General features: G+C 43.8%; 1 protein-coding gene across 1 annotated transcript in view; it reads left to right on the top strand.

Moving 5' to 3' along the window:
* The window catches only part of P3h2 (prolyl 3-hydroxylase 2), a 148,689-nt gene extending 125,679 nt beyond the window's left edge, over positions 1–23,010 (top strand). Inside the window, exons 6-15 of the mRNA XM_048453908.3 lie at positions 46–135; positions 1,590–1,630; positions 2,866–2,960; positions 10,311–10,438; positions 10,981–11,076; positions 11,708–11,858; positions 12,663–12,780; positions 13,652–13,727; positions 16,775–16,915; positions 21,848–23,010. Coding sequence (XP_048309865.3) covers positions 46–135; positions 1,590–1,630; positions 2,866–2,960; positions 10,311–10,438; positions 10,981–11,076; positions 11,708–11,858; positions 12,663–12,780; positions 13,652–13,727; positions 16,775–16,915; positions 21,848–21,940 — 1,029 coding nt within the window. The 3' untranslated portion in view covers positions 21,941–23,010. The remainder of the gene's footprint in view (positions 1–45; positions 136–1,589; positions 1,631–2,865; positions 2,961–10,310; positions 10,439–10,980; positions 11,077–11,707; positions 11,859–12,662; positions 12,781–13,651; positions 13,728–16,774; positions 16,916–21,847) is intronic.
* The last annotated feature ends 1,663 nt before the right edge of the window (positions 23,011–24,673 follow it).

Genomic DNA, 24,673 nt, shown 5'->3' on the forward strand with positions numbered 1-24,673 from the left:
CATCCCTTAGGTGTTATTTAGATCTAACCTCGTCTTCTCTCCTAGGACCTGGCAGCATTTGTCAAACGTCACAACCTCGAATCTGAACTGATAAAGTCGGCTGCAGAGGGTCTGGGATTTTTATATTCTGAACCGGTAAGACCAAAGAAGGAAAATGAAGCGCTATTAGAAACCTTCTTGGTGGATAGATATTTAAATATTAGTGCCCCTCCCACATTAGTTGGAGATTCTAATAATTAATCTATTTAAATTAATAGCTGAATAGGAGATAGCTTTATGTTCTTAATGTGGTGAACTTGAAAAGATTTTGATAGATTCCCATAATGCTAAAGTCCAAAGTCAAAAGCAAATGTTTTGTCCATGATTCATTTGCCTCGGTATTGTTTGATTTTTCTAACCTTGAGACGTAAAATTTTAATGCGTTAATGACTATTGTTCTTGAAACAACGTAAGACCCTTCAGTCTGTGCTTTCTCTGCTTCTCACACTGTGCCGGTCCTCCTGGGAAGACACACCCTTTACAAACCTCATCGATACTGTAAATAAATGCATGCTATTGTTTTTCTTTAACAAGATGCCTGTGGTCTTTATTTTGGTAAGGCCTTACAATATTTTCACTACATACCTAGAATTAATATATGATTAACTCCTTTGATGTTTGAATTAGTTCTGATTTCTTTCAAACATTCATAGTACAGTGATCATTTTTGTTGAACCTTCAAATAATTTCCAAGAGTGGGCTCACCCTGCTTGAAAACATGAAGCTTGAATGTTCTGGAAACTTAACTGCCCTCCCCAGAAAATGTTTCTGATACCTTCGTTGTGTCTAGTGATCTATGAAAGTGCTAATCTATCAGACTTACAGGAGGAAAAGCTCCTCTACTACCCATATATATTCAGTGCCAATTGCTATATCATTGGTATTCTAACGTCTGTTCTTCTGATGGCCAGTTTGCAGTATTTTTCCCTTTTCCTCATTGAATTTTGTGGCTATAGGGTTCTACCTATCTATTGATGATTGAATATTTTCACACAATACCCATGTTACTACGTTGAGGAACTCACTAATTGCAGCATATTTTCAATTTGTTCTTAATTATGGCTTATTGTCCTTGGCACATTTTATAAATTAGGTTATTTTAAGGAAGTATTTCTGGCATAACACTTAACAATATGTTTGTTCCTACTCAATGTTTTGAAGAATTGTGTTTTCCCAAGAGGCACAGAGTATGACACCTACACCATGAATCTATACAGACAAACCAGCTTGGTTTCTTTGTTCAAATTTGACTCCTGATCCACAGAGCACTTGTACTGAAGTATCTCTGAAGCCCTTTCTGTTACCAAATTTCAAGTCACTATCAAGAGCAAAACAACCAAGGCCCTAACTAATTCCACACGTTTTTAAAATTCATTTGTTACCTATGGTGCTTTTTCCAAAATCGCACCAACCTTCTCTTCATTGATACACAGTGCAAGTTCCTGAATATTTCAGGCCTTCTGAATATTTCAGTAAGAGTATTTTAACTTTTTATTCCTCTAAATTGTGTTTTATTAATAAATTTATACCTCTTTCTCAACTGTCAACAGAATTACTGGATCAGTTATGGAGGACGGCAGGATGAGAATCGGTGAGTTTTCCGTTTGGGAGAAAACCTACAGCAATACAAAGTGCTCAGGGGGAGAAGAACGGTGTAGGAACATGGTTCCAGTGGATCACTGAGCGAAATGTAATTACAGTCTTTGAGCTGTGCATTAGAAACTGTGCCCTGGTCCCAGCTCTCCCTCTCTTTTCTGTATGGTTCTGAGTAATTCTTTTTCACCTTGGGTGTGAACACTTTTCCTTAAATTAAAGAGGTAGCCTAGAAGGCTCCAAATGATAACTACCTGTGATTACTTATTACACAAAGTTGGATGCTATTTCCGCTAACAAGTTTGATGAAATTTGCTTTTTAAAATGGCTTTCAGCCTTTGAGAATTGCATACAGTGCATTTGGAGCATATTCAAAATTTGCTTTCTGACAGTAAAGTCCCTTGCTTTATTCATTTGAAATCAAGATCAGAAAATTTTCTGCACTGTGGACTGTATGTTATTACTGAACAAATTGAAACTAAGAGAACTCACTTTTAATACAATTGTAATCGACCCACATGTTTTGAAATAACCCAAGCTTGTCGCAAGTGTGCCTTACCTGTTTGTGATCACACAATCCAATTGACCTATTTTTAAATGAGACAGACCATGTCAATGGAAGGAAGGAACTTGTTTATGACTTTGGCACAATAACCTGGAAGATTTCAGTCTTGCAATCTTGCAATCAATCAGCACTTGAGTGACCTGCGATTACTGGAAGAGAACCTGGGACATACAGGAGTGTTTGAACGTACCCAGTCTGTGTCAATTAAAAGGCTATCTACTTTCACTTTTGTATCTGCGAAGCTTGACACAAATTGTGTCTTTCTCCTCAGAATAGTCAAGAACCAACTCTTACATTAGGACAGGATTTGTCTCCACTTGAACATTACTCAGTGACGCAGTCCATTTTCAAGACACAGTGCAACGTGGAGAATCATGAAGGTGCACACACTCACTTTTTCCTGTTCTTTGACGCAATAGATCTATAAGAATGGAGGGAAATTACACCTGCAATTAATTTGATAAAAGTTGCAAAGAGAATGTAGAGAGAAACAGCATCCAGAGGGAGCTGAGAGAGCCGCACAAAAACACGGGCATACCGTTTGATTTAGAAAGCTAGATGAATGGTCTACAACTCAGAATCAAAGCCCGGGTAGCTGCAGTATTCTTTACCTTTGCACATCTTTATTTAATGGGAAATTCCAGTCTCAGCTTTTTTGAAACGAACAGGGTTCCTTCAGGAGTGAACGTGGAGGGGGCAGAAGTTCATGGATTGTCAATGGGGAAAAAGTCACCACCCAAGATAGATCGAGACCTAAGAGAAGGTATGTACATACAAGTTTTTATGTCTATGAAGACAGAGGAACAGAGTATGGCAGGGAAACCTTAAAGATTTCTTTATTTCTTTTTCACAAGTTGGAAGCTTAGTTGGGTGGAATCTTGCCCTGAGACCCTTTATTCCATTTAATGTCACTATTTTGTTAATCTGTTTATCTCCTTGAACATTGGACTTAGTTCTATTCCACTTCCTAGTGCCCGCTTTCTCCTCAAATTGTACATTTTGTGGTTTTCCTTGCACAGCCTGCTCCTTTTCATTATAAACCTGGATAAGAGAGACCATTAATAACCACAGGCAGTACCAATGCCAGGCTGTGTTGATGTTTCCTCAGCTAATGGAATTAATCCAAAACTCTTCACTTTAGCCTCAGGCAGATCTTTTGAAAATATCACAATAGTCTCTAGGTCACATACCAAAATTCTTCTCTGAGACAGCTTGATCCAGGCTACCACCGTTCAGATTGCCCTCAATACCACTGTCTTCCATGTTCCCATGAGGACGGCCCATTAAGCACCATTTAAAATGTTCAACTTCTTTTCTGATCCAAAGTCCCAAAGTTCGCATCTCTCTAAACATCAGTATGATCAGACCTATCACAGCAATTCCCCAGTCCCTGGTACCAATTTCTGTCTTAGCTATGATTTCATTGCTTTGAAGAGACACAGTGACCATGACTACTCTTATAAAGGAAAAGATTTAATTGGGGCTGGCTTACAGTTCAGAGGTTAGGTCTATTATCATCATAGTGAGAAGTATGGTGGCCTGTAAGCAGATATGGTACTGGAGAGGTAGCTGAGAGTTCTGTGTCTTGCTCCACAGGCAGCTGGAAGTAAACTTGCTTGAGCTTCTGAGACCTCAAATCCCAACCCCCTAGTGACACATTTCCTCTAACAAAACCACACCTACTACAAAGAGGCCACACCTCCTAATAGTACCACTCCCTATAAACCAAGTACTCAAACACATGAATCAGTGGGGGCCATTCCTATTTAAACCACCACAGAAATTGAGGTGGAGACCGTTTTCTCTTTAAGATTAAGAATAAATCTACAGTTGTCTAAAGTCAACACATAAACAGAAGAATGCCTCAGATCTTTATGTCACTGCAAAAAATTGTTTCCAAATACTCCCCCATCCTTTGAATTAGACAAGGACTATGTGGTACTCCTCATTCTCAGTGGAATACTTGAGGCTCAGAGAGGTCACTAGACTGAATTCTGTTGCCCAGTGAATGCTAGACAGTGTGGGACAGACTGCACATTCAAGGATCATGGAGAAGACAGAGGCCATGTGGGATATTGAGTTAGTTTACCTAAGGTACTTAGATAACTAAGATTTGAGCAGGACTTTTAGTAAAAATAGATTTTATTTTTTTAAACATGCATGATATGGTAGAAGTTTTGTACAGGGTCTTGTGAATGCTGGGTAAGCAGCCCAGTACTTATCTACAATATCAACCTATTGTTTTTCATTAAATTTGGTAGCTGTCTCTTAGTAACTGCTGTCCTAATCGGAAGTTGCAACTCCAGTTGCTGTTACCTGTTCAACCACACTGGCCGTTACCAGGTGTGAATTCTGTTCCCTTAGGCACTGGCTCTATCATGGCTGCTAAAGGGAACTTTATCTAGATCTCTATCCCTCTATAGAACTAGATTCAATGGCTGAAATTAAATCTTTCGAGCTCGAAGAGATTTAATAGTAAGAAGCTAACCTCTCCTAGCTCTCACCCCCCCCCAAACATTAGGTGTCCTTCTGCTCAGCCCCCATTTAAGAACCCTAGCTACACATAGTTTCTCCCTACCACTTCCTGTGAGCTAGTTGCCGACTCTGCCTCTTGACCCCAGGTTAACTTTATTTAATTCAACAAATAGAACATGTCTTTGTATCATTAAACAAATTAAGCAGCATAAAAAAAATGTAACCCATCTTAAATTAATGTTCCCCCACATCAACCCTAAAGATACTTCAGACCAATTTTCTAGGAGTGTACAGAGAACTGTTCTAGTGGGTAAAACAGTTGGAACAGAAGCATAGGTACAAGAGAACAGAGTGTTATACAAACTTAAGAACAGAACTGGTGGAATTGCAGACTCCTGACAAAATTAGGTTTTACACAGAGTCAAGCATTACTATAGTAATGTACTATTAGCAAAAGTACTGCTGATAAAGTTGATAATACTTCTTAACAGCCATGATTGTTTGCATATACAATTCTTAATCGAATTTACATAGCTTTCATTTTAATAGTAGCAGTCTCTCAAGTGGGGATGTAGTTACTTCTCCAAAGTCTCACATGACATCCAGCAAGCACTCGAACCTTATTGCCATGTTCAGAACCAGATTGTTATGTTTTCTTCAATACCTATTGTATTGATTACAAACAGTTGCACCTAAAGCATAGCCTAAAGTATAAGCCCTGAGGACTAAATACAGGTAAAAGTGTCCACGATGATTAGACCCAGGACTGGCCTTGTCTTAAAGATATCGAGTCTGGATAGGCTTGGTGGTGGCGCATTGCTGTTAGTCCCAGCACTTGGGAGGTAGAGGCAGGCAGATCTCTGTGAGTTCAAGGCCAGCTTGGTCTGCAAAATGAGTTCCAGTACAGCAGCCAAGGCAATTACATAGAGAGAAACCTTGTCTGGAAAAACCATAAATAAATAAATAAATAAATAAATAAATAAATAAATAAATAAATAAGGTATCTTTGGATTTTGTAAATTTGACAGATGCGTTCAGAGAACTCAGAAACAAGAAAGGATGCTAATGAGCAACCAGATGACGTAGTCACAGGGCATAGATCTTCCTGTACTCTCTCTGCATATTGATCTCCCCGTACCTTCACCACAAGCTTATATATCCCTGGGGTTCAAGACTTTGACAAAGCCTGACTTCCACCTCCTTCATGCCCCAAGCTGCAGGTTGCAGTCCGTGGTCCTTCAGGGACTGGACCCATCCAGAGCCTAGCTATGGGATACATGATGAATCGCTTCATTAGTATAATAAGCTCAGGTGTGATAGCTTTACAGAATCTGAATGACAAAATACACTTCAATTATTTGGGAAACTTCAAGTGTTTTAGATGTGCTGAACTAGGAACTGGTAACAGAATGCAAATGCATTTTTGATTCTACCACATGGGCAGTGCCCTCAGACACTTGAGAATAGTGGTAAGAGATAAAATTACCAGGCCCAGAACATTCCCATGGCTTGGCAGAAAACAGATGCCAAGGCTGAAAGACTCCAAGCGGCATGTGCCATAAAATACAGTCTCTGTCATTTTTCCTTTTGTTTGCAAAGGGCCTGTCATCTCCTTGGGTTAGTGTTTAATAATATTCCCACAGCATGGTCACTGGGGGCCACCTCCCAAACTAACTCCAGCCTAGGAAACATTCGTGCTGACTCACAGAAAACACCTCTGTCAGTTATTCATTCTTGTAGCCCCTGTTTTCCAAAGACCATGCTGACTAATGATTCCAGGGTCACTTGGGACAAGGCCAAAATAATCTTGAACTTGGAGTCTGAAGGCTGGCTTTCGGGATGTGTTATGACAGGACTCACACTATGACACATCTCTTCTTGGCCCCTCTGTGCCTTGCAGTCATTATCTGTGAAGAAAGGTGGTAACTATGCAGGAAATGATGTGTCTGATGTCCTTTTAAAACCCTAAAGGCCTCTGCTCATGTCAGGGCTTATTAGCTTACACCCCGCCCCATGCCTTGTGAGATGTGAGATTTCTGAGAATACCATTGCTCTTGCCATGAGCCTCAAGCAGTGTGCGCAAAGAAACACTTGCCTGGATGATTTCTGTTGCGACCAGGGAGTGAGAGCCAGACACATACTTTATGAATGAGAGAAGAATTAAGTTGTTTAACCAAATCTCCCTGCACACTGCACAGTGGTTAAAAGTTGGCTGCAACCATCAGACCAGGCCCCAGGGACCGCAACCGATTGGACTACACTTTTATTTTAATTTTCACATTTTCCCCTGTCTGGTGTGTTACTGTAAGTCATCTTTGGTCTGGTTGCATCCTCATAGATGGCAAGGTTCCCTCCCCATCCCTTTCTTTCTTCTGTTTGCTTTTTAAGTGTAATAAATTTCTGCTTAAAATTCTATACATTCTGTGGTAATTTTAATAGCTCATGAAAAGCATATATGAAATACCAATTCTTCCAATCTCCTTCATTCTACATATTTAGGAGTATGTGGTGCCCAGTCTTTATGTGAATATTTGAGTGTTATTTGTTGCACGGCTCAGGGTTCTGCCAATATCTCAACACCCTCTTCTACATATACTCCACTAAAGCAAGCTTACTAGTATTGACACCAGAATCTAATATAGTATTCAAATACAGCTATACAATCCAGTAATAATGATAACAGCAACAAGCACTCATTCTGAGCTGGGGTGATAGAATTTTTTTCCTTAGCGCTTTAGCATAGTAATGTTAAAATTCATATTTTAAGAATAATCTTATTATAATTAAGTAAATTGCTTCAAGCCAAAGAATAATGAACACTTGAAAAATTACAAACCAATCTAGTTCACTAAACTCTGTGTTCTATTTATATTTGAATTTCATATTTACAAGTGGTTTTTTTTTGTGACTCTACAGTTGTCTTTCTTGCTTAAGGGAGTAGTTTTTCATTTCTGGGTTAGAGTAGCTACGCAGTTTTCTGAGTTGGAAGGGAGGTGCCTCAATTTGACTAGGAATTCTTACTGCCTTCAGAGATTGGAGCACCATTCCCAAACTATATGAAGAAGACCTGTGAGGGGGCTGTCACTGTTCTGATTTTATCTAGTTTCATCTGCTTACGACAATAGACATGTATTGTCTTATCTTTTCTGAGATTCAGAACTCAGAGACATCCATGATCTCCCACAAAACTTATCCCAACATCTCAGGGGGGCCTTGATTGGTGTCTTAGTTACAGTCCCTGTTGCTGTGATAAATCTCCAAGACTAAAGGCAACTTGTGGAGAAACGGGTTTATTATTTCAGCTTGTAGTTCCACATCACATTCCATCATGGGAAGGTGATGCTCAGTCAGGGCGTGGAGATCTCTGTGACCACTGTGACCAGTAGGGTAGTGGTCCGCAGGAGGCAAGAAGCTAGTTCATTTCCACACAACTAAGAGCAGGTGCTCATTCAAATTTTGGGGGTTAATTCCAAACCCCCAAGTATTTTATTTTAGGTATGTTTAAGCACAAGACAATTTGGTGAAAACCTTCCTGGCCATAATTCACTCAATCCCATATGCACAATAAAGTATAACAGAGTAAGAGAAACAAAGATCAGACGTGAGTACACTGAAACTCTTGGTAAAGTACATGTAGCGCCTTCCATAAAGATGGATTCTGTAAATTGACTACATGCAACTGTCCATAAAGAGAGATTCTATAACTGACTGAGAAAAACAAGTTGATGATATGTGTTCAGAGAGGTTCTGCTGTCTCCTCTCACCACACAACAATGCAAAGGTCACCAGTTTTTTATCCATGCCTGTCCCAGCCTTCTGGACAGATGACTGGTTATACATCCGCTCCTTTGAAGGAACAAGCCTGCATGTGTAACATTCCAGCTTCCGCTAGTTCTTATCAGTAGGCACAAATCCCCGATGCCTCCTACAGCAGGGCAGGAACCTGGAGCAGAAACTGAGGCGGAAGTCGCGGAAGAGCGCTGCCTATTGGCGGGCTCGTTATGGCTCACTCTGACTACTCTCAGAGCAACCACGACCACCAGCGCTGAGGTAGCATCGCCCTCTGTGAGCTGGAGTGTCCACTTACCAATCATCAATCAAGAAAAATGCACCGAGGTTTGTGCACAGGCCAATCTAGTGGGAGCGTTTTCTCAACTGAGGTTCCCATTCCCCAAAACGACTGCAGCTTTACATCAAGTTGGGATAAAACTAGCCAGCAAAACTGGGAAATACTCCTGGTTCAGATGGCAGGAAATCCTAGCGAACTGATGGGCCGTGGCTGTGTAGTTCTGACTGGTTCTCTGCTTCTTGCCCCATCAGTACTAATAGAACCGCTTGCTTAATCAAGCCACACCACTGAGAATACAATGAACTGGGCCCGTGAGCCTGGGGGATGTCACAGCCTCCTGTAAGATAATCACAGGCCTGACCTCCCATCTCCTTTGTTGTAGTCTGTGAATCAGAAACAATTACCCAGCCAGGCTCACCCTCACAGGAGGCAGATCGCACAAGGGTAGGGATCATGAAGGTGGCGAAGATTGTCTTAGAGCGTGCCAGAGGAAGGAAAAGGAGGCGAGAGGACAGGATGGAAGAGGAGGGCAGGGGTGTCGAGGGGAGGAATTGTGGTGGCCCAAGTCCGAAAACTACTGTGTAGCATTTAACTTCCTGGGAAACTCATGAAGCCTACTCATGCTTTTCAAGTTTCAAGTGGTATTTAGATTCTCTCCAATTCCATATTTTTCTAAAACTTCAGTACAAGAAAATTTAAGGAACATCAAACTGTGAAAGGAGGACTGATTTTTTTCTACTGATTCAGAAGATGGGATACTGGAAACTAGGGTTCTGTGTATGTATTCTCTCAGAATCCAAGTTTTGCTGATAATTTGCTATAATAGAATTATAGAAGGTGATGACTAAGACATCTATAGCCGAATCCTGCTGTAGATGTGTATCTCGATGGGGCATAAGGTAAAGTCACGCTGACTGCTTGATTGAATGAGTTAATATTAACAATCAGTCACATTGAAGGCTTATGAATAATGAAGCAAGGCCAGATTAAAACTAAAATTAAACAGATTCACTAAGACTTCATAGTAGTTTTAATTTACATTTGTGATAAAAACCCAGCAGTAGGTAACAAGATACTACAAGGAATGCTAACCCTAAAGTACTCTGTCCCAGTCTTTCAGGAGAATGTTCATGTGGAATCTGCTGTTTTATTCTAAGCAAAATCATATCAACCTTCTTCATTAGTGTTGCTGACTTGGCTGCAGTTTCTTTTACATGCTTGCTCTCCTGTTTCATAATTTTGGGCATCAGGTTATATGAAACATAAATGTACAAAATACAGCCCTGTCTCTTGCATGGGAGAGTTCAGGGTAGGGCACAGTATGTCAGGTACCCGGAAAGCTGAGAGACTGGCAGACAGGGTCCACTTTGATAGGCTAATAGGCATCTCTGCTAGCAGTTTGTTCCCAGGTTTGAGACCTAACATATATCCCTCTTTCTCCTATGTGACTGTTCTTTTGCTCCTGGGTTCCGGCCTCTCCCGGGGTATCTATTGTAGACTGTTGGTTTTCCTGTGCAGCGTCTTAGAGGGTGGAAGCCGCAGGGAGGACACTCTGCTTTGTCCCCGCAGGTGGCCCTCTGCTCTATGAGAACATCACCTTCGTGTACAACTCAGAGCAGCTGAACGGGACTCAGCGGGTTCTCCTAGATAACGTCCTGTCGGAAGAGCAGTGTCGGGAGCTGCACAGCGTGGCCAGTGTGAGGACCGGAAAAGGGGACCCTCGGTGCTAGCCCAGCTTGAGCCTGGAGTCAGGGGTGTGGAGGAGAAAAGCCCCTTTGCCAGTCTGTCCTCAGCCTCGAGGGCAATGTCCTGGAGAAGGGCAGTCCCTGTCCCAGAATGTTCTGAGCCTGGAGGACAGTGTTAGGGCATTAGGATTTCACTTACTTAGGCAGAAGACAGTAACTGTGGCAGGCGCAAGACATCGGGGGTGCTTTTAATAACTTTTAGGCTGGAATAATCTGAAAACTCCCAGTGGCTTAGTTCTTAAGACTGTAGCCATCCAGCGTGTGCTCTGCCTACTATGGAAGTTGCTGGAGAAATCCCTCTATTTTAACCAGCAATTAATAGCCAATAAATGAATTGTTTGTATTTAATGTCTTTTTAAAAAGTGGTATTTTATAAGGAAGATAAAGAAAAATACCCCTATTAGAATTGGTTATCCCTGGACCCTGGGATTAAGCGGTGCTGAGTGAATTGTTCCTTGTCACTCACAGAGCATTTCAATGCCTTTTGTTCCCAGGGAATCATGTTGGTTGGTGACGGGTACCGAGGAAAAACGTCACCCCACACACCCAATGAAAAGTTCGAAGGGGCGACTGTCTTGAAAGCACTCAAAGTAAATCCTTTGCTTCCTTTAAGTTTGGGTTCCTTGGGATGGTGGGGCAGGAGGCGGGGCTGGGGCGGGGCTTGTGAAGGGCCGAGTCGGGAGGGGGAGTTTAGAAGGAGCAGCTGTGGGTGGATTCAGTTGGTGGTTTTGTCCTTTGTTCCGGATGCTGAGGGCCATTGCCAGCACACCCTGTGTCTCTGCACGACACCCCCAGCCACTTCGCTGTTTCTAATGATTCCCTCCATTCCGGCGTCCATTTACCAAGCCTCATGTTTCCTAAGTTTGTATCTCGCCAAAAGCTATGTAAGCACTGTCCTCATGAGCTAAGGATGGAAACAGCCCCAAATCAGTCATGCTTCTCGTCTCAAGAAGTATGATTAGAGGAGAATGAAGGATATGTTCTGGGAGAAGGGGCAAGGGGGCAGTGAGCTTTTTCTTTTCTCTGCCATTCGGAGGAGCTGTTTCATGGCTCACCGTTCTACTTGAACACGCAAGCGTGTGCTATTTATCATTTCTTAGAGCAGAGATGGCCGGTCTGCATTCTTGTCATGAAATCTTGTCATGAGCCTGTTTGTCTCGAGTCCTCCAGTCAACCCCGCAGTCTCTAATATCCTTGGCGTTTTGGATTTTTTGTTTTCAGTTCGGTTATGAAGGCCGGGTGCCCCTGAAGAGCGCTCGCCTCTTCTACGACATCAGTGAGAAGGCCCGGAAGATTGTGGAATCCTATTTCATGCTGAACTCAACCCTGTATTTTTCCTATACACACATGGTCTGCAGAACAGCCCTGTCTGGTAGGTTTCCAGAACCTGAGCTTGTCCCCTTCTTCCCAGAATACCACAGGAAAGAGAACAATCCAGCAAAGCTCTATTGCTGTGATGCTCTGGAGTGAGAATTTATGAGAACGCCAGATTTCTAAACCAACAGAAAGTTATTCTTTCTTTTTCTACCTGTTGGCTTCTAAAGTTCTGGGAGACCCCCATTCTGTACACTTTCTGCTAATCCATTTCTCATTATTGCTAAGACACCCAGGAAATAATACTTCTCCGCTCTGAGTTTGAGGCACCCAGAAGGCTGGAAACTGCAGTTATGTCTGCGCGCACAGGGTGGAGGTGCAGACAGCAAGGGTCTCATTGGAAAGCGTTCTGAGCGGCAGGCGCCCCTCACTCCTGCAGCGTTTTGGTTTTCTCTTCCATTCACCCTGCTGGGGGAGGATGGAGATCTAGATCTGAGCACTTCGCACTTGTGGAGAGTGAGTCACAGCCTTTGACTTTCTTCTTCATTTCCTCCATGGGCTTTCGCTACCCCACATGAAACTCAACCTGCAAAATGCCCAGGATTTACCCAAGTCCATGCATTCCGTCTTTTATACCCAAAAAGGCAGGCATGGCTTGACCGAAATTTCGTATCCAGTTGTTGTTGAACCACAGGAGTCTCTCGACTGGTGGCCTCTTCCTATAACCGCACTGCCTTCTCTCTCTCCGCCTTCGCACGGGGCTGAAAAAGGCTGGCACAGTGTGCCTTTAGCTGCTGCACTTTGGGGCGCTTCTCTTCTCCTTCTTCTTCCTGCTCTCATTGTTTGTCTCTTCTTCCGGCAGGGCAGCAGGATAGAAGGAATGACCTCAGTCACCCTATTCATGCAGACAACTGCCTGTTGGATCCGGAAGCTAATGAATGCTGGAAGGAGCCTCCTGCTTACACTTTCCGGGATTATAGGTAGAGCTGCTGCCCCCAGTGGAGCTTTTGTGGAAAGCCGGAAGCTGCTTTGCTGAGCTTGCTACCTAGTTCTTCTCTGTGGAGTAGAGAGATTCCCAGGAGTCACCTGTAACAGCAGCTGTGACCAAGAACGAGCCTCCCCATTCTTTTCTTAAACAACGTGCTTTATAAATCAGTGTGCTTCTCTAAGGCCTATCATTTTGCATGTTTCTCCCACTCTTCCAGCATAAGGGCGTGGTCTCCCAACACACGTAGCACTTTATCACATGTGTATTATTCACACCCTCCAAGAACTGTGTCTGCATGGTTTCCACTAAGGAAATAGAAACTCCAAAGGGAATACTGTTGGATAGTGTGAGGACATATGTTAGACATATTAAGAGAAGCTACCCCAGGATGCAACAACATATCTTTGTATGTAGCCACTGTGTGTATTTAACAACATGTCAGTTGTTGCTATATTGTGATTTATTCAAAATGTTTAGAGAGCAGTCCTTATCTGCATGGCCAGGCTTGGTCACAAGGAACTCATTAACTAAGCTAGAGAAAGGAAAGTCCATTCTCTGGGGGAGCTTTTCTTTGCTGGAGGAAGAGCATTGAGGCTGTGTGGGCGAGCCGAGAGGGCTGTATGGTCAAAGCCTAATTAGGAGTTTACAGTGTGGAGTGAGTTTGAAATGAGATGAGAACCATATGTAAGTGGAATCAATAAGCATCAGGAATATAACCCAGGCTGTCCCTGAGGTTGACTTCAAGGTCAGTGTCAAAGGCATTTACCCCAGGCTGGTCCAGTCGTCACCAGTCTTCAGTGTCTCACAGCGATGCTGGTGAGGACTCTGTTGTCGCTGGAACAATGTGTCCCCTTCCCTTACAGCGCACTCCTGTATATGAACGATGACTTCGAAGGCGGAGAGTTCATCTTCACCGAAATGGACGCCAAAACTGTGACTGTAAGGAAAGCCGCTCCTAAAAAGGGACTGAGGATTTCTACTTCAGGGTTACCGTCTTCCCCACGTCTTGCTGGTTGTTGAATTTCTACTATTTCTGAGCACAAACTGCAAGAGATAAAGTGGTTCACAGTGATCTATAGATCATAAGAGTATTAAGCATACGTGACTGTTTTAGCCCATTTTAAAGATGAGCAAATTGAGAAAGGGGAATTTTTAAGGATTGGATTGGAATCATATAAATGTTAGACTTGGCAGCAAAGCCAGGAGCAGTGGTTCTCAACCTTCCTAATACTGTGACCTTCATGTACAGTTCCCCATGTTCTGGTTAACCACCACCCCCCCCCCCCCGTAAAATAATTTCCTTGCTACTTCATAGCTATAATTTTGCTACTGTTATAAATCATAATGGAGTATCTGATCAGTGACCCCCAAAGGGGTCACACCCCACAGGTTGATAACCACTGGTTTAGGTTCTGGGCCTCCTTGAAACAGTGTGATGGGAACCTTCAAACAGCGTTCCTAAGTCCCTCAGGTCTAAAACGAATCAATGGCTTCAAGTAGCCAGTGTGCTTAGATTGAGCCTGAACTTCCAAATGTGTGTGCAGACAAACTGGTCTATACAATTAAGTATAACCCACGAACTTTCACCTCCAAATGGATATATATACTCACAAATATTTAGATCAAAAGTCATACCAACCATTTTATCCATAAACGAGCCAATGCCTTCAGAAACTAGCCTCCATAGCACTTACAGACAATATAGTTAGAATCTTTTGATTTTTAAGCTAAAAATCAAACACACCATAAGAACACTAATCTTCTCAAATGAAGAACTTAAGAATTATAAATTGATTATGAGGTATCTACCTTGCTGAAAAATCTGAGTAGTCGGGACATGTGTATGATGAACTTCAAAGTGTTAGCATTAAATAAGCAATTTTCAAAACTCTCCCCATATTTTGTGCATTCAATCTCAGCTTGCACATTTTTTTCCCAATAGTAAAACACATATGGTTGTTCAGGGAACACATACATATATGTCCCAAGCTGTGTATCATTGACTTAAACGGTTATTATGAGGGTTGCGGGGATAGAACCTAAAAGCATGGTTATAACAAAATATTTCATGAAACTGAGTACAATGTTTAAACAGACGTGTTGCCTCATTTTTTTTATTGGAAAAAAAAAAGAAATCAGTAAGTGCTTTGAGGATTCCTAGGTTGAGAAAAACAAACCAAGACTAATGCTCTGGACTGGAGTTTAAATCCCTCTAAAGGACTCTCACGTTTAGACGAGCCATGTGCAGAAAGCATTTTATTTCCACGCTTTGAAAACATGGAAATTGGGGGGGGGGGGGGAGTTCCCATCTTAATTTGAAAGAAAATAAAATGGTTGACGATTTCTTTGCCTCTACTCCATCTAGTGGCCATATTGGGAAGTGCCCAATGATTAATGGGGTAGAGGCCGGCCAACTGTAGCTCAGCCCCATTCTTCCCTGCCTCTGAGTCCACTCTGCTCCTTCTATGTGTGAAAGCAGAGGGCATTCTGATTTCATAGTTCTACAGTTCTAGTAACTGAGGCATCGCACAAAGTCCAGAACCTACTTCCCACCAAAAGGTGGACGAAAACCTGATAAGCTTTTAATGGAAAAGCTAAATAGCACTTCCTGTTTGTAGCAGCTCAGGGCTTTTGTAGATAATTAAAATGACCAAGTAGGAATGATGAAAAATGAGGAATTCCCACTTCCCTCCTTTTCTATAACAAACTCATTCCAGTCTCAGGAAGTAGCAGGCTTCCTTTTTCCTTTCCGCATTAGATACTGAAGGACACAAAGTTTGGTTCCCAGCACCACACCAGGTGTTTCACAACTGCCTCTAACACCAACACAACTGCCTCTAACCCACACCCTTTTCTTGCCTCCAGGGACACCTGCACACATGTGCGTGACCCCCTCCCAACACACACACACACACACACACACACACACACACACACACACACACACACACGTTTCTGCCTACTTCTGGCTTCATACATAGTCACAGGACCAGAGTAAACCTGTGTAGCATCCAAGGACTTTAATTCAAACTCGTTCCTGGATAGATTAGAAAGACAATGGTCGGGGCTGCTACTGTACACTGGCCACACTTGTCCAAGCTCAATGGGGCGAATAAGCTTTCCTTATTTCCTGAAGTCTACAAAGTGGTTTCTCCTCCCGCCACAGACTTTGCAATGCACAGGGCCATGGCCTCTAATGTTCAGTTGCCCATGCTTACTCAGTCTGAAGAGCCTCCTGTTGATTTTGCACTGCAGCCCAGCGCCCTCGGGAGTGCGCTCCTTCACTCTCATGTCCTGCCAAAACGTCAGTGGACAGCTTAGCAGTGTGCAAGCTTTGAATTGTTGTTGTATCAGTGATTTCCAATCTCTGGAGCCATGCATGCATGGGTCACCCCAGGGGCTAGTGTGTTCTCATCACTGGACATAGCCGAGTGATGCCTGTATGACCTGTGGCCACGAGTAATGTTAAGGAAATGAGTTCAGATCTTTATATTGTGGCAACTACATAAACCACAGGTGCACAGTGAAGAAATAGAAAGGTTTCCAGTCATGCATCTGTGACGTCGGTCAATAGTAAATTTTCTCCTGTACCCCTCATATCACCTTCTAAGCTCACAGATATTAAAATGCACACACCCACCTTAAGCACCAATGCTAGTACCAAAAGCTACAGGAGTGCATTAAAGTGCAAGGCTTGTGTTCTTGAGTGGGCGTGTTACCACCAGAGCACACTCCAGGTGACACCTATGTGCATGGGACGTGCCATGCATGTTGCTTAAGTGGTTTTATTGTATAAGGTAAATTTCTTTGAAGCTATATTTTACAAGTAAAATAAAGTAATTAAGGCAGTCTTTGTTTTTTTAACACTGAGCTCCCATCCCAGTTCTTTACTTTAAAATTTAATCCAAATAAGTAGCTGCACAGAAGGAATGATAAACGGACACATGGTCTAGGAATTGAAAGTCTGATTTTTATTTTGTTTTCAGGCCTCTATTAAGCCAAAGTGTGGGCGAATGATCAGCTTCTCATCTGGCGGAGAGAACCCTCATGGGGTGAAGGCGGTCACCAAAGGCCAGCGCTGTGCCGTGGCACTGTGGTTCACTCTAGACCCTCTTTACAGAGAGTTGGTGAGTTTGCTGCCACCGCAAAGTGAGCCCTGTTCCCTGTACCAGCTTCTCTGAAAAGTCTTCTTTACATTGTTCCTAAACCTGCAGTCACTTCTGCAATGGCATCTGGGGAGGAGAAGGGTTGAGCCTGCAGTGACTTCTGCAGTGACATCTGGAAGTAGGAGAAGGGTGGAGCCTGGGGTGACTTCTGCAGTGAGGTCTGGGAAGAAGGAGAAGGGTAGCCTGCAGTGACTTCTGCAGTGACATCTGGGAAGAAGTGGCACCGAAGGCAGCTCTTACCCCGTTGAGTTCTAACCGTGAAGGCATTTGCAGAAACAGATCCATTTGTGCTCCCTGACTGTACAGACAAATGTTGAGTATTAAGCACACTGACACCCTGTACTGTTGGCAGCCAAGGATTTTCTCCTGGTCAGTAGAAAGGCCAGAAAATCATCAGAACATCACTGACTAGTTTATTAAGCATGTGTGTGGAAGGATAAAGAGACATGGATTCTTGATATTATTTATTACACTATTAAGTTGAATGTTAAAAAATATTTTATTGATCCATAATGTACTATGGCTAGGATGCTTACTGTTTCCATCTGCCAAGAGGCCTGAAGTTCAGCACAGTAGACAGAGTCGAATCTCCTGGGAGAAAACAGCCAGGCTTGCTTTAGGGAGTCACCTCCGAGTCCTCAACCTGATTCAGTGGGATTGTCAGTTTGCTCACAGCGAGCAGAGGTCCACCAAAGGTCCAGAGACTGATCAGAGTGGTCACTAAAGGTTACCTGAAACCACCAACAGAAGTCAACAGATACCTTCAAAGTCTACTCCAGCCCTGCGTGTGGATGAAGAGATGAAATACTAATATCCCCCTTAAAGATTTCCCCTTTGCTGTTGTGGAGACAGAATCTCTCAATGTAGACAGAACTGGCCATTCTGAAATTCACTAAGTAGACTGGGTTGACTTTGACCTCACAAGATCCTCCTGCCTATACCTTCCAAGTGCTGGAATTAAAGGCGTGCACTAAGCCCAGTTCAAGATGTACTTAGTTCTGGATAATGCATGTATGTGTGATTGTGTGCATGTGTGCGTGCTCATGGAATTCTGATGGGGACATGTTAAGTGCCTGGTGTAAGAGGAAGCCAGCAGACATGGCAGTTGAGAACTAAACACCCGTCCTCTGCAAGACCCCTGAACATCTTAACCAGGGTCAGCTCCCAGCCCCTGAAACTCTAGTCTTCAAATGATGCTGGATTTCTCCCTTTAAACTTGTAAACCGAATCCAAATCCATTGTCAGCAGCAGCAGTTTAGAAACAGCCCCTTTGCATGATCAGAAAGAGCATTTTCTTTTTCCCCACACGCTCGCAGTCCTTTCTCTGCTGCCTTGGTAAGGCTTTCGGGTGCAGAGGTGAACAGGAGAAGCTGGACTCTAAGAGCAGGGAGGTCCAGTAGCTAGGGAAGGAGAAAGCAGCAGCCGTGTCTGAAGTGCGACAGTAGGGACAGCTTGTGTTATCTCAGACACAGAGACCCCGACAGCCTGGCATAGAAAAGCAAGGATGGCGCTGGTGGAGAGAACCCAGCAGAGCCTAGATAACTTCCAAGGGTGCTCAACAGCCTCCTTCATCTGTAGTTTCTCGTTCCTTGAATTTTTAATCTGCAAAATGTCAGCACCACTCCCGGTATTGTAAGGAAGGTCTATACAACAAATTGTAGAAAAATCAGCTGCCTGTTTTTAGAATTAATTTGGTATCATTTTGTTTTCATCACACCCTCACAATGCATTGCATCATTTTATTAAAATAATGAATATGAACCAAGTTCTCTGCTCCTTCCTGCTCAGGATACTTCAACACCAGTGTGCAGGCCTCTTGAAAAAGTACTAGGAAATTTCTCCACCGTGCAGGCTGCTGCGCCATCTAGTGGTCTTTGTAGGAAATGACAAGAGGAAAATTTTCTCCTCTGCCTCATCTGAGGATCTGCAAGAAAGCTAATGCTTGATTCCTACCTACAAATCTAATTATGCAGGGAGCTGTCTCAGTACCAGGGGTTTAAAACTCTCCAGACAGTTCTAATATGTAGCAAAGTTTGTGAATCTTTGGCTTAAACCTCGACTTAGACTGGATCCTGAACAAAGCCTATCTAAGAACAGTGAGTAATGGATTCATGTGTTTGTGTGTGTGTATGTATGTACGTATGTATGTATGTATGTATGTATATGTGTGTGTATGTATACATAGAGACTTTCTTTGTTCATGTATATATGTATGTTTATGTGTGTCTGCATGTATATGTGTCTATATACATCCATGCATCCATACATGCATACATACACACATGCATATTACTGAATGGGTGGTGGTGGCCCACACCTTTAATCCCAGTACTCATGAGACAGAGGTAGGCAGATCTCTGAGTTTGAAGCCAGCCTTGTCTGCATAGTGAGTTCCACAAAGCCAGGGCTACACAGAGAAATCCTGTCCTGAAAACCCAGATAATAAAAATAAATAAATAAATACTCCTGATCATCAAGAAGAATTCAGTCATATACGCACACAAAATGTTAAGATGCCTTCCAGACATCTGTCCCAACACTTGGGTCCCTTTCTCTTTAAGAGGCGCCTATGCCGATTGTCCCTTGTGGCCATCAAATGGGAAAACTGTGTGTGTGTCAGCTTGCTAAGCACTGCACTCTATGATGTAACTAACTATGTAGTTTTCTATCATTTTGTGTGTCTGCTCCTTTTAGTTGTCTGTGTGTGACATCATGATTACCTCTGAGCTCCTACATGGAAAGAACTTTGCTTTCAAGTCAGAATATAGTTATTCTTATAATTTATTGTGCTGGAAACTGGACTTGTGATTGCCAATGGGGAATAAAAATTGGGTGGGGCACAGCTCCCACGTTCATGGAACATTAAGTCAAACCAGGGAGATGAGAACCGGGAATCCAATTATTAAAACACTAGGCAAGTTGCGGAAGGACTGTCCGCTGCAAATGACAACTTGGGGACCTAAAGAGTCAGTTAAGAAAGGGTTAATATTGGAGGGCAGTGCTGGAAATAAGCTTTATAAGATGGGCTAGGGAGATGCACTGTAGGCCTTCATCCACATAAACGGTTCTTAAAGATAAGAGAGCCCTTGACAAGAGGTAGTACCTTTTACGAACACTGGAAATGCATCAGTGATCAGGAAATTGAGAATCTCCACTCTCCTGGACCTACATTCTAAAAGAAGAAAAGAGACAACAAATGAAAAAAAAGCAAATGATCAGAAGATTTTTTCAACAGCAATAAACTATATGTAGAAAATGGGATAAAATAACTGAGCTAGCAGTAGATGGTAGACCCACTATGAGGCTCTCCAAACATGTGACATGTAACCTGCAACCCAGCTGTCAGGAAGAACCAATGAGAAGGGACGCACAGGGAGAAGTCTCCCAGGCAGTGGACAACTTGCAGAAGACCAGCGATAAGAAGACGTTTGGAGAACGGTAGTCAAGAAACAAAAATGTGCTGGGGGGTCCATCTCAGAGCACACACCTTGCATGTGTGAGCTCCTGGGTCCAACTCCTAGCACCAAGAAAACAAACAAAAAACACAGCCCACAAAAAGAAGGTCACAGCAGCTAGAACAGGAGGTTTTAGAAATGATAAGAGAGTTAGATTAATGCAAGGATAAAAAGGAGGCAGGGCCCACATTCTTGATTTCATATCAAGGCACAGTGGATTTTATTCAAGCTACTAAGAAGCGTTTGTGCCTGCCCCCTACTCTCCACACCATGTAAGCTCCCTAGACTAGGAAGTGACCAGAAAGAAAAGATGGCTTCAGCCAACATGTGGACTTAGATTAGAGAAATAACGCTGGTAAACAATGTGGAAGGTTGCCTGTGAAATCTGGGACAAGACACACTGGGGATCCTGCACTGGTGTGGGGAAAAGGAAATGCAGGGGATGCTGGGAGCATCCCAGGGAGCTTTTTGCCCAGATTAGCACTGGGGGACTATTTTGAGAGTGAAGAGTCAGAGGAGACTTGTAGTAATACAGAGTTGCAGGTTAGGGTGAGCAGGGAGGCAGGACACAGGAGAAGACCGGAAGGTGTGGATTTTTAAAAGCCTAACAGCCCCCCTAGAAAACAGAACCTGCAACCAACTGGAGTTGTGAGCCCCACATAGGACAGTGTTGCAGACAGACTTGGGGGAACATGTCCACTAGGAGCCTGAGTGAGGAGGCAAACCTGTTTGGAACCTCCCAGAGTACTTCCTGAGAAGGATCTGAATGAGGTAGTCTTAAGATCTGTCTGTTTAGGGGACATTTTGCCTATACACATTTTTAGATCTCACAATGTGGGGACATCTTGTATACCAGGGAAGTTAACATCTACAGTTCACAGGAAAATCCTCTACACACACACACACACACACACACACACACACACACATCCTAAAATGTTAGTAATGCCATGACTGAGAAACTCTGGCCTAACACAAGTCAACAACCATGCACCATGATGACCTAGGAACAGAAACGACATACAGAACAGCCAGGGCCAAGAGATGTGTCAAGTACAGGAGACGAGAGCCAGGTGTTTCAGGCAAAGGGTGAGCCACGATCGTTCTTTTCTGAGAAAGAGAGTCTTGTAGAAGAGCATGACAGGTCTGAAGGGGGAGTAAATGGGGAGTTGCGTCTAAACACTGAGGTGAGCAGGAGATGGCAGTGGGACCGTGAGACAGAGAGGGTGGAAGCGGTAATCCGATGAGGCTTCCTCGGGAGACATCTCGAAAGGTGGCTGCTTAGGACATGGGGATGTGTGGAGACTGTGCCAGGTTGGATGCAGCAGGCTTCTCCCTGACTGTGCACAGATGGCTGGCTGCAAGTGTTGGGGAAGCATCTGCTGCCGGGCCTGGTTATTACGCCTGTACCACAAATGTGTCACTTGTCTTTTTGCAGGAGCGGATACAGGCCGATGAAGTGATTGCCATCTTGGATCAAGAACAGCGCGGGAAGCATGGACTGAATATTAACCCCAGAGATGAGCTATAGAAAAGAGAGTGTTCTATCGAATATTTATTTAAATTGTTAATCTTATAAGAACCTTTTTATTTTTGTACAGAGCCGTGGTATAAATTAACAGGATACTATGAGTCGCTAGGTTCCCCCTTCTGTCCCTGTCTCTGCTCGCTTCGCCCTCCTCATGCCCTTGGTTTTCTTCACAGGGCCCAGGCACATCCTCAAACACACAGGCACATCTCACACACACTCTGCAGTTCACACAGTCACACGGGTAAACATACATCATAGATCCACTGCAGAAGCACACATATGCCACTCACACACCACACAAACTCCTAAACATGCCACACATACACACAATAAATGCATATCACCCAGATAGACAATCTCTCTCTCTCTCTCTTTCTCTCTCTCTTTCTCTCTCTCTCTCTCTCTCTCTCTCTCACACACACACGCACACACGCACACACACACTACACATACATGATTAATTTGGTGCGCATTCAGAATCTCAACATGACAGACTGTTTGTCAGCAACCCCACAGTCACAGTGTACCCCAGGTCTAGACTCAGTGTGTGAATTGCTCTTGGGCCTCCAGCTTGCCGCCTTTCCCCGAGGCCTCTCACAGTGCTGATAGCTGAGAGTTCAGACTCTTCCCAGCAAGCTGGGCTTGAATCTGAGGATCCCCTGACACGGTCTGCGTAACCCCAAGCGTCACAAGCAGCAGCATCTTTCAGACTTGAGGAAACCACCGCCAGGATGAGGACTGTGACACAGGGTCCCCTCGCCATGGCCTTCATGGACCGTGAGGACTGGTGTTGGACCGGACAGCCCCTGAGTTGTCCTTAAACAGTTACGCAGAGCTTCCAGCAGCACAGGTTCACCCCAGCGATGTTGGAAGAGCATCTTTAATCCCCCTGCATCAGGCGCTATTGCTCAGCTGCTGGTGAGGGGCTGCCTCTGGTGAAAAAGTAGAATCTCTTTCGCAGGCTGCTCCCTGTCTGCCTCTGCTGGGCAGCCTCTTCCCAGAGCTGCTGTCAGCTGACAGAAGCATGTTGTGTCTGAGTTGTTTAATAAAGGGAGCCTTGTTGCAGCGTTTGTCTTCTCATAGATGTCCTTTTCCTCTTCCAGGGGTGGTTTGTAACCATCTGCGACAGTGACTATCCCAGGAGCCATGGGTCATGACAATTTTGCCAGCAGACAGTGGACTGCAAGAAAGCGGGCCATTTGCTTTGGAAGGAACAGAGCTGGCTAGCAAGTTAGAGCGTTAATCCAGGGACCTGGAAGACTTGGGCTCTGCGCAAAGTCACTTCTTGGCCTTAGGTCTTATTCTAGCTTCTAGGAACCTGTGGCAGGCAAGTCTAGCCAATGGGAGATCACACCTACTAGTGTAAGGTACCCTAGTAAAGGTGAGGTTTGCTTTCTGCCCCTTGTGAGCTTCTTAGTGCTAAGAACATTTGTTCTCCTCGGAAACTGAGAAATTCAGGTGCAGGGCTATGTGCCGTCAGCCTTTCACGGCCAAACCACAATTCTGGTTGCTTCTCTGCCGTAGAAGAACAGAAAAAGCACGAGACTCCCAAGTGACCCAGAGCCACTCCTTTCCTCTGTATGGGCTCCAGTTTCCTTTTCTGAAAATGGGGTGGTTAATCATACTTGTTTTCAAAACCCTATGCCTTGCTCGAGACATGAACCAGGAGGAAGAGGAATTTTAGAAATACTAACCCATACGGGCAAACATTTCTGCTAACATCTGAGAGTTAGAAATGAGGTCACTACCGGTATATGCCATTACGAAACTTTAAACCTAACTTTAGGTTAACAGTTGGTGAGGTGCGAAGACGATGGTTACTATTTGTCTGCTCTCCACTGCGGAGCACGGGCTGGCACCCAGACTCCATGACAGGCAGATCCGGGCAAGGATCTCATTTCTGTTTTCTGGTAACAAGACATCAACAAAGAAACCAGTCCTTGGCTCCTCACAGTTCTTGCTGCCTGGGTGCGCTGATGGCCGGGGAGAGGCAGCAGCTTCATCATGGGGTGTGCCATGCAGCCCGCAGAAAGTAGGCGAAGGCCTTAGTAGACGCCGCTGTTGTGTGAGATCTCATCTTCTGCCACGTTGACAGCAGGGAGTGGCTGTTCTCGTTCTGCTGGTTGGCCGTGTTGCTCTCCACCTGGAACATCGAGGATATACTAAAGCATTCATTTTTTTAATCTGCTCCACATCAAACCATGCATAATTTCATCCAAATATTTAGGGAGTGCCGTCAGATGACTTAAGGCAGCCAAACTTAGAAGTTCGAGTCTATGTGTTCCTTAGCCCTGTTTGCAAAGGAGTGGAAAATCCCATTCGAATTTTTGTTGTTTTGAGAGTTGAAGAAACTTGTAGAAACTCCTGTTCAATCCCCTCTTTTACTTTGAGCAAAAACTGAGGCTCAGATATGATCCGGTGGTGGCTGAATTATAGCAGACAGGACCAGACTAAAGCCAGAGCTGTTGGAATGGAGGATGCAAGAATGCTCACACATGATGGCTGGGATCCAGGCACAGGTCTTCTTCTACCCAGAAAACTGGTGCCCCTCTCTCCTTGTCTAAATGTGGGGCTTGCTCATGCATCCATAGTTCTGCAGGTTTGAATCCTCCCAGCAGGGGTCTTCTAGTTTACACAGAGGGACTCTGTGCTCCAGGCAGCCTAAGCAACCAAGGGACTTAGGGACCATTCATCCCTTCCTGTGTCAAAATTCTAACCCTCACAAGGCTTTTG

Source organism: Myodes glareolus, chromosome 2 (genome assembly GCF_982192425.1).
Source record: "Myodes glareolus chromosome 2, mMyoGla1.1, whole genome shotgun sequence".
NCBI classification, from domain to species: Eukaryota; Metazoa; Chordata; class Mammalia; order Rodentia; family Cricetidae; genus Myodes; species Myodes glareolus.